This window comes from Helianthus annuus, chromosome 9 (genome assembly GCF_002127325.2).
Source record: "Helianthus annuus cultivar XRQ/B chromosome 9, HanXRQr2.0-SUNRISE, whole genome shotgun sequence".
NCBI lineage: Eukaryota > Viridiplantae > Streptophyta > Magnoliopsida > Asterales > Asteraceae > Helianthus > Helianthus annuus.
Genome location: NC_035441.2, coordinates 120,992,357 through 121,007,758, shown reverse-complemented (window position 1 = coordinate 121,007,758; position 15,402 = coordinate 120,992,357). Strand labels below are relative to the sequence as shown.

Here is a 15,402-nt window from a genome sequence, read left to right as displayed (position 1 = left end):
AATAACTACCTAAGATAGAAGTATTTACAAACGATTTGCAACTCAAATACATGACTGAAGAAGGAAAATGCAACGAAATGAAATAACGTATGAATTAAGCTTTTTACATGTAACATCATATTTCCATACATTTTGGTTATTCGAATGTTTCTTTTTATGGTTTATCAAAGTTGGTTTAGTTCAATAATAATGAATGTGCCTTCGAGTTGCAATTTCATGTTAAAATCAAGGTGTGTGTTTATATTTATGGCTGTAAGGGAGGGGTCCTTGGAAGCCTGGAAGATACTCAACTCTTCCTCCTGAATTTGCTGAAGTTGAGGTTGAAGCATGAGAAGATTATGAGGATGGAGCCTGGAAGCACATTAATTCCAAGAGCAATCCCAGTGACCCTATATCGATCTGATATCCATGGTGATATTCCTTCTTTATTGTGCTTTATCGGGTCCCATTTTGATTTGCCATGAACTTCCTTTAGGCAGTGGTTTTCATCCTTGAGATCTTGCAACTGTCGAAGAACGTAGAACATTTCATCATCTACAAAACACATAACCAATATCTAAAGATAATAAAACCGTACCTCGGTCTCCAAGATTTTAATCCTATGCATTGCTTCTTCATGTTCATCTTCAAGTTCTCCTAACATCATTTCCATCATTTCATGCTCTTTAATCGCAACTCGTATATGTTCTTCAAGTTCCTTTCTATCCCATATAAGAGAGTCCAATCTATCTCGTAACTCATATAGCTGTGCTCGCAGCTGCGCATAATCTTTCCCACTGTTAACATCACATTAACATTATTACTAAACCTAAATGTTATTAATGTTATTATGATACTAATCACCTGTTTCTCGTGGTGTAATGCAGCCAAAGCACGTACTGGTAGAGTTATTAATGATACGATCCAAAGCACAGATCTCCAAAACATGCTTACATTGAAATAGATAAAAGCGCACACCCTTTCAACCCACGCGTTTATAGCTATAGCAGTTCCTCTCACACCAGCCATACAAGATAGTTTAATAAGTGAAAAAGGCTTTATTAACATAACCAACATCGTACCCACGAATTCAGGAACACGTATTTATCAACTACATTATTGATCTATCAACTATTTAAATGTATACCATAGGTAAAAAACATAAATATATATAAGAAGATGACCCCTAAAATATATTTAATTTATAATCAGTAGAACAAATCAACTACTTTCTTTCTTCCAATGGCCAGTGTGATATTGGCATTTATCTAACTCATAATGTCCATCTATATATCGTCAATCAACCAAGTATTTTACAACCTTATTTGTAGGGATGAGCAAATGGTACCCGGTATCAGTACCGAATTTACCGAACCGGGTACACTTTCGGTACCGATTCGGTACCCACTTTTGAGATTTTCAGTACCGGTCCGGTACCCACTTTTGAGGATTTTCGGTTCTGGTACTTTACCGGTATTGGTACTGGTTCGGTACCAGTCGATACCGAGCTCATCCCCACTTCACCAATAATTAATTTCATCACTATACTATATAACTCAATATGCACATACTCAATTTAGGCATAAATGATAAATGATCTATCAACCCAACTAATACAGAACAATAAAAACCACCACCATCATCATCAACAACATAACATAAACATGTACTCAAACACCTTCCCGCAACACATAGTAAACCCTAATTAGTTTCTTTACCTTTTCAAAATTATTTCCACGATGTCCGACGGCAAAGAATCTACCCTTTCCGCCATGGAGAAAGGCAATCTTGCTTTGAGTATCTCCACAAATCCTAAAGTCCATTTAGCACAAAAGGTATGTTACAAAAACACATTAAATATCACACGAATCGGAAAACATCAAATGACGGGTTTTATAAGCGAAACATGTTTCAATAGTTTCAAAACTCACCAAATCGATTGTCAATGGTGTTTTCAAGTATTTCCTCGAGAGTTTCTGAACCCAACGGGGCATCGTTGCTGAAAAAGCATACTCTGCCTCTGTGGCGGAAGTTTTTCAAGGATCGTTTCCACATCTTCCTCAAAACCAACCGCAAGCATTTGATCGGCCTCATCAAGAACCAAGAACTGAACTTCTCCTAATTTAAGAACATTACAGTTGACCAGGTCAATGAGTCTTCCGGGAGCGCCAACCACTATATTAACGCCGCGTGACAGTTGATTTTTCTGTAAAGTGTCAGAGACACCGATATAGACACAAACAGTGCGTAGGTACGGGGCGGACTCTTTGATTTCTGTTTCTACTTGCTTTGCCAGTTCTCGGGTCGGTGCAAGCACTAAAACTCCTGGAAGGCGTCCTGCGATACTTTAAAGAAACAGAGATCAACCCCTCTTTAGATCATACAATATATTATTCAAAAGGAAGATGTGAAGATTTTTTTTTGTATAGGTACCTGTTTCGGTTGTCTTCATCCTCTTCAGTGAGTTGTTTAATTATAGGAATTGCAAAGGCTAATGTCTTCCCAGTTCTCGTTTTTGCACGCCCGATGATACCTCGGCCTTCTAGTGCAGGAACCATAATGCCGGTAGGAGATATTACTACAAAAAGTAAAAAGTAATAAATTGTTCTACTAAAAAAAACGGTTAAGATGGTTCAGTTGGGTAGATAGAATAAATTGTTCTAAAAAAACGGCATGTAAGATATTCGAAAGGAGATATACAATATATTGAAGTTTTAAGTGTGTGTGTGTGTGTGTGTGTGTGAAATTCTGGCTAAAACCAAAACTTAATATGTACCTTTGAAATTAGTGAAGTGAGATATGCTCCCTTGTCATACTCTTCTTCTGCTCCCGATAACATAAACTGTAGAGAAAGATATAATAGCATAATTAATACTTACTTGTGTATAACATACAGATATCTTAATATAACCTGATCAAGAACTAATATGGCTGTAGATTCAGGTAGTTCCGCAAGATTAGCTAGGGATTCAACTTGGGGGGGGGGATAGTGCACGGTCCTCCCAACCGCCGGAGTGATCTCACTCCGGGAGCCGCTACCCGACCAAGCTAGCTCCGCGGTGACTTCCCCTTGCCGAGTTCTTACCCTGGGCGACATATGCCACTCCCAAGACTCTAACCCGGTACCTCTGGGAAGAGGTGGGTGTCGGTGGCCAACTGGGCTACCCCAGTTGGTTTAGGGATTCAACTTCGATCTGCAAAAGAACAAATACAAATATTATAAAGCCAAATGTCAACTCCCCCAAGCATATTTTCCAACAAAAAGACAAAACAGAAAACTAAATCAGGGGATAACATTACATCATATCGAGTAGCAATACCGAGTCGTAAAACTCCAAGTAACCTATCTCTAACAGCCACTGGTAGCAGCTTCATGGGGATCAGCAACTATAGGATCCGAAATATAAGCAGAAAAGAATATCAAAGTGTAAGTACCAGATATATTATTCTTTTGAAAAAGGACATCAATATCTAACAAACCTTTTGAACAGTGTCGTCACGGTAGCCATTGAAAGAACTCATGACTGACTCATAATTTTGAGGCTTGTAGTTATTTAAAATCTCACGAAACTGAGTGATTTGCGAATCTTCATAAACCCTTTTCCGTTTCTTGTCCATGGGCCTTGCAACTTCAACCTATTATCATATCTCATATTTGTTTGTTATTCTTATGTAAATAACTTATTAAATACCAACAGTTGCTTACAGTACCTGTAGAGGATTTAGTGCGACTGTTTCAAAACCCTAGAATACGAACTTATATGGACCATAAGAAAATTAACATACATTACAATGTAATCATCAACGGATTATAGATTAACATACCTGATGTTGCTTGATTCCTTCAGATTCAGAGGTAGGGTTTTGGTAAAGAGATGGAGAAAGACGGTAACGGGTGAGATCGTTGTTCCGATAGATGAGACAGGAAAAGAAAAGGAGAAAGAAAGCAACATGGTTTCTGAGGAAAAGAAAACGTGACGGGATGAGATTTAGGGTTTGAAGGGGAGCGGATGAAAGAACAGAGCGTGTGAGGGAAAAGATAGTAGAACAATTGCCGCTCAAATCAATATTGAGAGGAGTATTAAATTGCCAGGTGTCAATTAGTGGATTAAAATTATGCCAAGTGGCCAAAATTGTTTTGTTTTAATATAGATAATAGATGTTGTAATTCATATTTATTTTCGTTTGAATTTGTACACGGTACATGTACTACAATTTCCCAAATATTTAAAGAGAGTATCTTTATTTTTTTAATTATTAGTTTTATTAATAAAATTGTGACCAAGTCCTACAAGCTTAAAACAGATTTCTTAAGATTGTTGCTACAATCTTAAAACCTTATTTATAAGGATTTTGGGTTCACGAAAAGATTTATAATAAAAAAAATATTTTTAGAGATTATGATCTTATAAATATTTTTTTTGGGAAATATGTATGTAGTACAACTTGTTGTGTTTGGATTTCTTGAGATTGAGATACAATCTTAAATCCTATACCGTGGTACAAAACGAATAGTTTTGGTTCAAATGTTTGGTTTTAAAACGATTTTGGGAATCGTTAAGTTTTCTAACTTTTGTGTTAGACCTGAATTATTGGTGTAAACCATACGTTTTTTGTAAACGTTAAATTCTCTTAAGTAGAGGTTTTTATGTCTTTAAATAAGAGTTTTATGTTACTTGATTAAAGTTTTATGTCTCTAGTTAAGTCTCTATTTAAAGTAGGCTCTTCATCCACCCATGGATTGATATGAACAAATTAAATAAGTCTTATAATGATTTTTGTAATCATTTGTCTTCTAACATGTGTGTTAGAAACTTTCATGAAAAGCGTTAGTTTGGAAGCAATTTTTAATTGTTTAGTTTCTAACGTGTGTATTAGAAATGACTTATTTATTTGAACCATATATGTGTTTTTAGCAAGTCGATTTAACATTTTGTGGAAATGCTAATATTTCTAACGTGCGCGTTAGAATTTCTTTCATTTTAACATGACTGTTAAAAATAGTTAAAATACAAATGCTTTGAAATGTTTTATGTAAACATTTTATATAAGTAATTTGTTGTAGCACTGTTTTTAATACTTTGTATGAATTAGAAATAAAATGTCATACATTGAAGTTGATGTTTGATTGACTTCAAGAATTAAATTATCATAAAATGATGGTATAGTTGTGTAGGATTTATCACCAACTTTAATTTGTGATTTCTAAATCCATTTGAGTGAAATTATAATTACTAATTAAACTCTTCATATGGTGAAACTCTTGAGTAGAGTTTTAATGATGACATTTGATGAGTTTTATTAGAGTTTAAGTCTATAATTATTGAGACTCTTAACTCTTCAAATGGTGAAACTCTTGAGTAGAGTTTTATTGATGACATTTAATGAGTTTTATTAGAGTTTAAGTATATAATTATTGAGACTCTTAACATTTCATTTGGTGAAACTCTTGAGTAGAGTTTTATTGATGACATTTAATGAGTTTTATTAGAGTTTAAGTATATAATTATTGAGACTCTTAACTTTTCATTTGGTGAAACTCTTGAGTAGAGTTTTATTGATGAAATTTGATGAATTTTAATGATGACATTTAATTCTTTAATTTGGTCATGTTTTGTATACATAACATGACTTAAATTTTCTAACACGTGTGTTAGAAAATATGTATCACGAATACAAGGTTAGAGATTGTTCATAATGAACAGAAATGTTTTATGTAAACATTTAATTGCCTATGTGTGCATTAAAAATGATGAGAAATAGTTTATTTTATAAACTATATCTTTGGAAAACGTTTTATGTAAACGTTCGATTCTATAATGTGCTCGTTATAACATTTTTTTTCTAACATGTGTGTTAGAAAATGTTTAGTACATGTGTAGTAAGACTAAACAATATAAAACCATTTGATATTTTGGGTTTTGATCTATGTTTTCATAACCCTAAGTGATATTCTTAGTATTGTATATTGCAAAATTGTTTTGAATAATTTTTGAAACAAAGTTTTGCATAACATTGATAATTCAAATGGTTCACTACTCTTATTAGAAGTAGCATTTGGTGAATAAAAGAAAAACTCTTGAGTAGAGCTTCTTGATGACACTTAATTAGTCATTTATTTGGTGGAAAAAAAACAACTTGGTGTTGTTGTGAACAAATTTAATTGTTCAAGTTTACTACTTAAATGTATTCTGTGTAACAACTTGGTGTTGTTTTGAGCATAATTGTCCAAGTTTAAAGTTTCAAGATGAAATGGGGAACTTGTACTTACAAGTGCATGGAGTCTTATTGAGGGAGTACCTCAAGATATGCCATAGGACGATATGATCGAGAAGTTTTCGGTCAGATTATAAAGTGTTGAGGATCAAAGAACTTTGATATTTGATGTCTACATATCGTCTATACTTCCGTTTAAATTTCAAAAGTGTTCGACACTTATGATTTAATTTCCAATGTATTTTATTGTTTTGTGTTCAATATCTTCGGATAACACATGCGATTTTTTACAAAGAAATAAATCACTAATGTTTGTGACGTATAAATTATTTTTGTGAAAATAATTATAACGCCAATTATACATTGTTTAACAGAATATGGTTTTAAACGGATAGTACATGAAAATTCTTGGACATAAACAACTTACTAGTTGTTGCATTGACTAAATGTCAAAGACGAGATATCAAATGTGTAACCACATCATGAGAGAATAATGAAATAACGTACTGAGTGTAGTGAGATGAAATACACAAACGAGATTCATGTCGACATACTTCGTTAGAAGTCATTGGAAAATTCACAAGTGTGAATAATAAATCTTGCGAGATTTGTTCCAAGTGATCTACACGTAGATGCGTCTACCACTTGATTATTGTTAGAACTATATGGAGATTTTACCTTCGTTTGGGAGAGCATCCTAAATATACATATCTCCTAATGAATAACAATAATTGTGTGTAAATCACTTATGGCAAAATTATGAATGCCATGTTGTTGAGTGTCAATCTAGATGACTCTATGTCACACATAATAGTGATTGTAGACGAGGAACATTCATCTTGTTGGTGATGAATGTGTTCACCAAGTGACTTGGATTAAGACTTATGTTTAAGTCCTTATGAGTCAATGGTAAAGTGTTGGAGATCAAAGGTAAACAAGTTATATTCCTTAAATGAATGATAAAATTTAGCTATGTGCTATATACAATAATTTGTGAGACCTTCCTAAATATTGATATTTTAGGATTATGAATAAGTCTCATTATTTTGTCTTAACACGGGATAAATGTTGCAAAGTGATATTATGATATCCTTAGGGCTGTGAATAATCAGAATGATGCTTCTTCTGTTCACATGCTAAAGTATTGTAGTCTAAAGCATGCTAGACTAGTACTTGGTTAATTATGGGTCTTGACGAAGACTAATTAACTCTAAACATTCAAATGTGTATGAACAAAAAAAGAATTTGTGTATAGACAAAGTTGAGGGAGAATTTTCATTCATTATAAAGAAAAGACATGTAACTTTTTAAGAGTTTGTTCGAAAAGCTACTGAGAAGAACTCATTGTCTAGGCTTATTCTAGATGTTAAATTAGAATTATTCTAAGTTGGTGACAAACTTATGACAATGGCATGTGTTGCTTTGCTCAGCTCGGAAGCTTATGTAAGCTAATGCAATATGAGTTGAATTCACTGATATAATGAGGTTGATCTTGTTCAATCATATGTGTATAAATGTCGCCATAAGTGGTGTTACGGAAATGTTGATCAAATGGCAAGAAATGTGGGGGAGGATCCATTTAAGAAACAACCCTATAAGGGTATGTAGAAATGATTCTCATTAACCTATCTAGATGTTATCTAATAACACTTCAATGTGGGGGTGTCTTGCATTTGTTTTTGGCAATAAGGATTTTGTAATCCAATCTAACACTGCAAATATACGACTAAGTGGAGGACACAAATGTCGTAGTGCATAATGGAGATGTGTTTTCCTTAAATGATAAATGTATCATTCTAAGACAAATATTATAACCAGATTCAGGTGGCCACTGAGGTTATAGTCTTAGAAGTTGACAATAGGCAATGTTAACTTTCGAGTTACGAACACGTCATGACAATTGATCTCAACTGCAAAGTTATCTTTAGTGACTTGTTAAAGACAAAGATAATGTTATGGATCCAACAACCTAGGGGTTTATTAGAGATCAAGTTGTGGAATGAGACTAAAGCCCATGGAAAAAGGGTGTGTGAAGGAAACCTACCTTAGTTGACTGGAGATCCCAAGATCTAAGTTCAATAGGACAACGCATTCATATGCCTAAGGGTGGTCACTATGGGGGCATAGCTGATATGCATAAGCTAGTATATATGGTAATATATACTCCCTAAACGATAAAAGGGTGTTTAAATACGTCCTAGTTCATTCCTATAAAATTTAGTGACAAATTGTGAGGCTAAGCATATTATGTGGTAAATGATTTTGCGTAATCATGATAACCACGATGCTTTTAATGATTTAAGGAGAATCACCTATGTTAGAGAGAAGTGGGGTCGCTTCGAATGGAATTGGGGGCACAATTCCTAGAGTTCTCGCAGAACCAGGAAAGTGTTCCACGACCATTATTTGACACGACTATGAGGGGATGACCCGGCTAAGGAGAGTATTGTGTGAAGTGTATTGTCGTCTACATAAATGGGGGTTTGTTCAAGGACATCGTGTCTACAAACCGCTAGGAGGCTAAGTATGCTTCACAATGGAAAGTTCAAAGGGACACCTACTTATCCGGCAATGCTCAACTGTCGATGTTCCATTGGAAACTTTGTGTGTTTTGATCAATCTCCATTCATGTGGGGGATTGTTGAAAATTTAGATATTATGAATGGATATTATTTTAGTAAGATTATAATTTAATGAAATTATAATTATTTACTAGACTATTCATATGGAACATAAACTCTTAAGTAGAGTTTTTATGTCAATTTATTAGTGTTTATTAGAGTTTATGTCTCTAATAAATCTCTAATTAAGTAGTAGACTCTTCCTATGTAACATAAACTCTTAAGTAGAGTTTTTATGTCAACTTATTAGTTTGTATTTGAGTTTATGTCTCTAATAAATCTCTAATTAAGTGAAACTTGTCTCTACCCATTTCCTTTGTATTAATAGTAGGCTAGGGGGAGGTTCATTTGAGAAGAATCTTCTTGTAAGAAGAAAAATAAATTAATCCAGGCCCTATATTTTTTTGATCAATGGTTGTGAATCAAGATATAATTTTTGTCTAGTTTTAATTAATGCTTTAATTAATAAGGGTAGGATAGACGTTTTGATGTAGAATACTAATAAATATTATAAAGGGTTACTCAAGTCTTATTAATGCCACAATAATTTCCTCCTCACCACCATTAATGTGTTGGTCCTACACCAATTTTATTAGAAGTGAACAAATTATTTAAAACATTAGTGTCCTACACATATTTTATTATAAGTCTCAAAATTATTTAAAAGTGTTGGGGTCCTTCACATTATATACCTTACAGCAAAACATTGGTTTTATGGTGTAGGAAACATTGTTTTTACGGTGTAGGAAACATTGAATACATAGGATCATGTGCATGTTGTTTTATTGTGTAAGATGCAAAACTATTTTGTAGGATGACTCATTTAATGGTTAGGATTCATTAATTTGAATAGCAAAAATAAAGAATAGACTCATTAAATGATTTATTCAAATTACCTTTCTACCATTTATTCTTTTTATTCTTAATTTATAATTTCTTCTCATTTGAACTCTTCACTAGTAGGCTATGTGCCTAACTTGATGAGTTTTTTTTATATATAAAACTACAAGAGTAAGGATACAAGTAGTGAAGAAACACTAGATAAATGGTCGGAACCGAGATATCTAGGGGGTTTGAATCCGCATAAAAAGGTTGGTTTCCACTCAATTGATTCAGATCCGATTGATCTTCTTCTCTGATAACTCTGCAAAAAAGAGCACCGTTAGCCTCGCCAAGGGGAGAAAGGGGGTTCTCTCCTTGACCCGACTCCGGTGTGAGAATAAGTATTGGTAATGGAGAAGAAGATGTATTTTTAAGTGTGAGTAACTTGGATTCATACCTGGGTTCTTTCTCATATTTATAGCCGGGAGTCATTTTTGGCAGGAAAACCCGTTAGTGAAAAGTTGACGGAAGATGCTAACCCCGTAAGCGGTTACACTCCCTTCCGTCAAGCTTCTTGATCCGGTGTTAGAGCACACGGATCGTGACTTAGATCAAAGGCTGGGGATTTTCCACGTGTAAAGTGATTAAGTGGAGATTACTCTCCAATTGCATGCTTCCGTTGTGAATTCAGGGATGCATGAGATGGTGACACGTGTCCAGACGGTTGTAACCGTCTTGGTGGTGCATGATCATATTTCTTCTAGAAGATTTCTACTGTAATCTAGTGTGGCACCTTATCGTGTGGAGACAGGTGAATAAATAAATCCCAAGTCTGGGTAAATAATATCCAAGTCTGGATATAAAGGCGGAAGTATTCATCTTAGGATTTTCATCCTTTGTTTATGGGAGGAAGCGCAAGGGTTTATGATTTCCTTTGGGCGCGCAAGTGTTTGACAGTTTGATTGTTCTTTAAATCTTTGTTTGTGAGACCAGTGCGCGGCCGCGCAAGGTATAAGCTTGATCAGTAAGGTTTTGGTATGGTCCTCAGCGCCTTTTATGGGGTTTTTGGGACCTTACCCCTTCAAGTAGGAGACATAAAGATATGCATGAAGAGTCCTTGAAGAAGAAGTACTTGATGACCCATATGTTGGGAACATATAGAGATAAGTTTCTCTACATGATTCAACTACATTTCTATTCTTAATTTCCAAAAGATCTAACACAATGTTTTTATCCGGTGTAACCTCGGGCGCGTGGCCTTCTCTGGCAGTACAAACTGCTTCGACTGTTGTACCCTGGGAGACAGACGCGTCGTCTTTAGTAGAGGCGCGAAATTTGTTTTAAAGGAAGCGTGTTGAACACGTGCCTCAGCCACAACCGTCAACATTTGTTTGTTCCTTTTATAGGAAATTATTGTACAAGAAGACGCGGTTCAAGACGCGCTTAAAGATCAAATTGAAGACTTTATCTTTTGAAGATATTGGTTTGAATCGATTGTTTTATTAAATATGTTGTAATTCATATTTATTTTCGTTTGAATTTGTACACGGTACATGTACTACAATTTCCCAAATGTTTAAAGAGAGTATCTTTATTTTTTTATTATTAGTTTTATTAATAAAATTATGACCCAAGTCCTACAGCGTATTTATAAAGGTGTCGGCGTTCTTACAAGTACATCGTGCTTAGGACTATATATAGTTGTTTAGTGTGCACACTAGGGATTTGTATGTGTAATCCATAGTGTGACGTTTTGGTGCTTAAATTGTATATCCATGAGCTCATTGAATCTGATATTTTGGGATTTATATCATTCTATGAGTATTTGTGTCTCGGTTTCTAATTACTACTAGTTTTCTCGTTTTCTCACCTTTCTACACATTCAAACACCTAATCAATAGGTGTTTGTGTGTGAATCGATCACCATCACTGTGATCCAGAGTGTTTTGGGATCTACATGATCTTTTGATCACTAGCAAGAAACTGAGAATCTCATAAGAAGCAAGAGAAAATAATTAGAAATCATTCTAATTGGCAAGAGCATCAGGCTAGTCCAAAAAAAAATTGCAACTTAAAGCAAGAATAATAATTAAGTTAGAAAGAACTACCAGTAAGTTTGCAAGAATTTCAAGATAGTATCACACCTCCACCAAGGCAGAAATGTAGGAATGCGACGATCATATATCATAACAATTTATACAGGAGAAATATGCGTTTATTCGAGACGTGTCACAATACACGTTCTACATAAAAGTCTACATGCAATCAACAAATACATAAATCTCGATGCAAGTTTCTAAAAAAATCCAGTCGAAGCTATATCAATTTCTATAACCTGAAAAACATGCTAAAATGGTCAACTATAAAGTTGTTGAGTACGTAGGTTTAATGATTCGAAAAAATGTAAACAAGTAATGTTTCTGTTCAGTTTTCTTGTACGTAACATGTTTATCACAATTAAATAAATAATAGATTCACACGACTCACAACCAAGCCCAGTGACATTCAAGTTTTTGCTCAACTAATGCCCATCAGAGAACACTAAAGTTTAAAATTAAAGTTCACAGTTCACAATTCAAAGTTCAAAGTGGAGATATTCACTCAAGTGTCAATCAGTGGCGTTCATATACTTTAGCTAGCAATATTACAACAAGAGCAGGGGGTGTCAACCCAAATATTACTACTAAATCTTGTCTATCGACTTCCTGCGTAAGTTAAATAGTTATGAAGTTCAAGTTGTCCCAAATCATGTCTATTGTAAATAACACACACATAGCAATAAAGTTAAAATAGTTATCCACTAGCATGTTTCTCCCCCAGTTTAAAAGTTAAAAAAAGTATAAATGGGGTCGCGAAACTTACTTGATAGTGTTGTTAGATATCCTACACACAGTTCACAAATAAGTTGAGAGGGTAGTCCTACGTGAATGCTACAACACAGGCATCACGTATAAGGACTACTTCATGTAAAGGATAAACCATTATAGTGAACGATGACGTTTTTGTTAGTGTTTAAGTATTAAGATTGAAGTGTTAGTGTTAAATATGCTAAACCATGACCATTTTATTTCACTAAGGGTAGTTTAGGGGTTCGACATGAATTATATGTCAAACCATGGTTGAATAGGTTGATGTTTTGATAAGTTTCTGGATGTGAGTTTTAGGCTAGATTTAAGGTCATGTTTAGGGATTTTTTTTTTTTTTGAAGGTTAACTTTCATTAGACACAAAGACCTTATTCCAAGAAGGAATAAAGGCCCGAAAACGAGTACATTTACATTACATCACAATTACACCATTTCTCCCAATCTAAAACACCCTGATGCGCCCTGTGTTTGTACCAAAGAAAGCCCAAAGCTTTGACTTCGGAAATAATGTCCGCTCCTTTTTAGAAAATATTTTCTCGTTTCTAGCTTTCCATAACCTCCAACTCGTGATGATAATAATGCCTTGTAATACGATCTTCTTTTCTCCACTAATACCATAATGCTCGAAAGCCTGAACAATATCTTTCACCGAAAAAGCGAACATCGTAGGAACACGACACCATAAAGAGACACCATGCCACACCCCAGCCGCTATAGCACAACCCGTAAGAATATGGTCTATAGACTCTATGCCATCCTCTCACAATACACACATATCATCCTGAACCGTAATGTGCCTCCTTTGCAGCGCAGTCTTGGTAGGAAGACGATCTAGAAAAGCTCGCCACATAAAAATATTGCATTTAGCCGGGACCCATTTGCACCACTTGAAACCAAAATTCTCTTCATTACGAGTACCGTGAAGCCATCTTTTAACCGAGGCAACCGAAAAATGGTCAGACTTAGAATCGTTCCAAAACCAATCGTCTTCTCGCTCTGACAAAGATATCTCGGCCAACGACTCTCCAACTCCTGACGAATACCCACCTCCTCCAAAGAAACAATAGCCCTTTTCCAACACCACTTAACCACAAATCCTTGTTCTGTACATTCGCACCTATTAGAAACTAAGCATTTCTTGTCAGTCTCCAATGCAAATAAACTCGGGTAGCAATCCTTTAACAGGGCATTGCATAGCCAAGGATCAAGCCAAAACCGAAGAACACTACCATCTCCAAGCCGGCCCTTTAACATACTTAGCGCCCCCACCCCATCAACTTTGATTTTGCTACAGTACGAGACAATATTCTTCCAAACCCCGGAAACACCATTATTAACCGGAAGAAAACCCCACTTTCTATCCGAGCCATGAATAGAATCCACCACCCTACGCCATAAAGCATTAGTCTCGGTAACATACCTCCAGCACCATTTTAACAAAAACGCCTTGTTACACTCATCTAATCTGGCTAAACCCAGACCGCCTTCTTCTATATGAAGCGTCACTTTATCCCAAGCAACCCAAGCCATTTTCCTCACCTCTTCAGACCCACCCCACAGAAAATTTCTCATGAATTGTTCAGGTTTATTAATGATACTAACCGGGGCCTTAAACAAGGATAAGTAATACGAAGGAAGACTATCCAAAACCGACTTTATCAACGTAACCCTCCCACCGATAGAAATGCTATTTGCCTTCCATTTAGATAGACGCTTTCTAAACGAATTCACCACTGGATCCCAATGACCAATTCTTTTCATATTGGCGCCCACCATAATACCCAGATACGAAAACGGTAAAGCACCGAAATTACAACCCAGTCTTGTAGCCATGTGCTCAACATCACCCTGTCGTCTCCCCACTCCGTATAAAACTGAATTATGGATATTTATTTTAAGGCCAGAACATAAATAAAATATCCGCAAGATCCTTTTCATATTAGTAAAATTAAACACTGACCACTCGCCCATTAACATAGCGTCGTCTGCAAAAAGAAGGTGAGAAATAACCGGCCCCTCCCTAGGCAAACGAATACCATCAAAAAAACCGTTCGAACACGCTTTTTTAACCATCTCCGAAAAAGCCTCCATAACAAGAATAAATAAAAACGAAGATAACGGATCACCTTGGCGAATGCCCTTCTGACAAGAAAATTGAAAAGTAGGCGAGCCATTAATCAAAATAGACGCCTTTGAAGCGGAAATAATACCTTTTATCCATTTGCACCAAGTAGGAGAAAACCCCATCTGCTCGAGAATAGACAACAAAAAACCCCAGTTCACATTATCGTAAGCCTTTTCAAAGTCGACTTTGAACATAAATAATTCCCAGTTAGATTTCTTTGCCCAAGAAATAATTTCATTTGTGATCAAAGGACCATCCAATATGTATCTACCGGAAAGAAACGCCGAGTGGGATTCTGAAACAACCAAATCCATCACCCCTTTGATTCGATTAGCTAACACTTTAGAAACCACCTTATTAATACAACCAATTAAACTAATCGGCCGAAAATCTCCAAGCTCAGTCGGTTCCACCTTCTTCGGAATCAATGTAATATACGAAGAACCAGTTCCCGGGCTGAACTGACCAAAATCGAAAAAATGCCTGAAAATATCAATAAAATCGGCTTCAAGAAGACTCCAAACTTTTTAATGAATCGGAAATTAAACCCGTCTGGCCCTGGAGCTTTATCACCTCCACAATCCCACACCGCCTCTTTAATCTCCTCAACCGTAAACGGAACCGAAATCTTCGCAGCAACAACACTAGGTAAACACTTAATACTGTCGCAAGAAAACCGAGGACGTGTGTTTAAATTTTCAATGAACTTTCTCTTTTAACAATGTTCGGAGTGGTCACCCATTCGCCATCTACCATCAATCCCGGAATGTTAT

General features: G+C 35.5%; 1 protein-coding gene across 1 annotated transcript; it reads right to left on the bottom strand.

Moving 5' to 3' along the window:
• Positions 1 to 286: 286 nt before the first annotated feature.
• LOC110876231 (DEAD-box ATP-dependent RNA helicase 53-like) lies at positions 287 to 2,537 on the bottom strand. Its single transcript, XM_022124406.2, has 5 exons — positions 2,413 to 2,537; positions 1,993 to 2,324; positions 1,698 to 1,791; positions 578 to 776; positions 287 to 505 (listed from the first exon to the last, which is right to left on the bottom strand). Exons 1-5 carry the CDS (start codon positions 2,535 to 2,537, stop codon positions 287 to 289), a joined length of 969 nt encoding a protein of 322 aa, XP_021980098.1.
• Between the last annotated feature and the right edge of the window lie 12,865 nt (positions 2,538 to 15,402).

Bases quoted from the DNA above. Each gene is read 5' to 3' on its own strand.
- LOC110876231 (XM_022124406.2), bottom strand. From the start codon at position 2,537: ATGGTTCCTGCACTAGAAGGCCGAGGTATCATCGGGCGTGCAAAAACG. The intron at 1,792-1,992 runs GTATGCTTTTTC...AATGGACTTTAG, and splicing joins ACTTCCGCCACAGAGGCAGA to GATTTGTGGAGATACTCAAA. The intron at 506-577 runs GTACGGTTTTAT...GTTCTTCGACAG, and splicing joins TTAAAATCTTGGAGACCGAG to TTGCAAGATCTCAAGGATGA.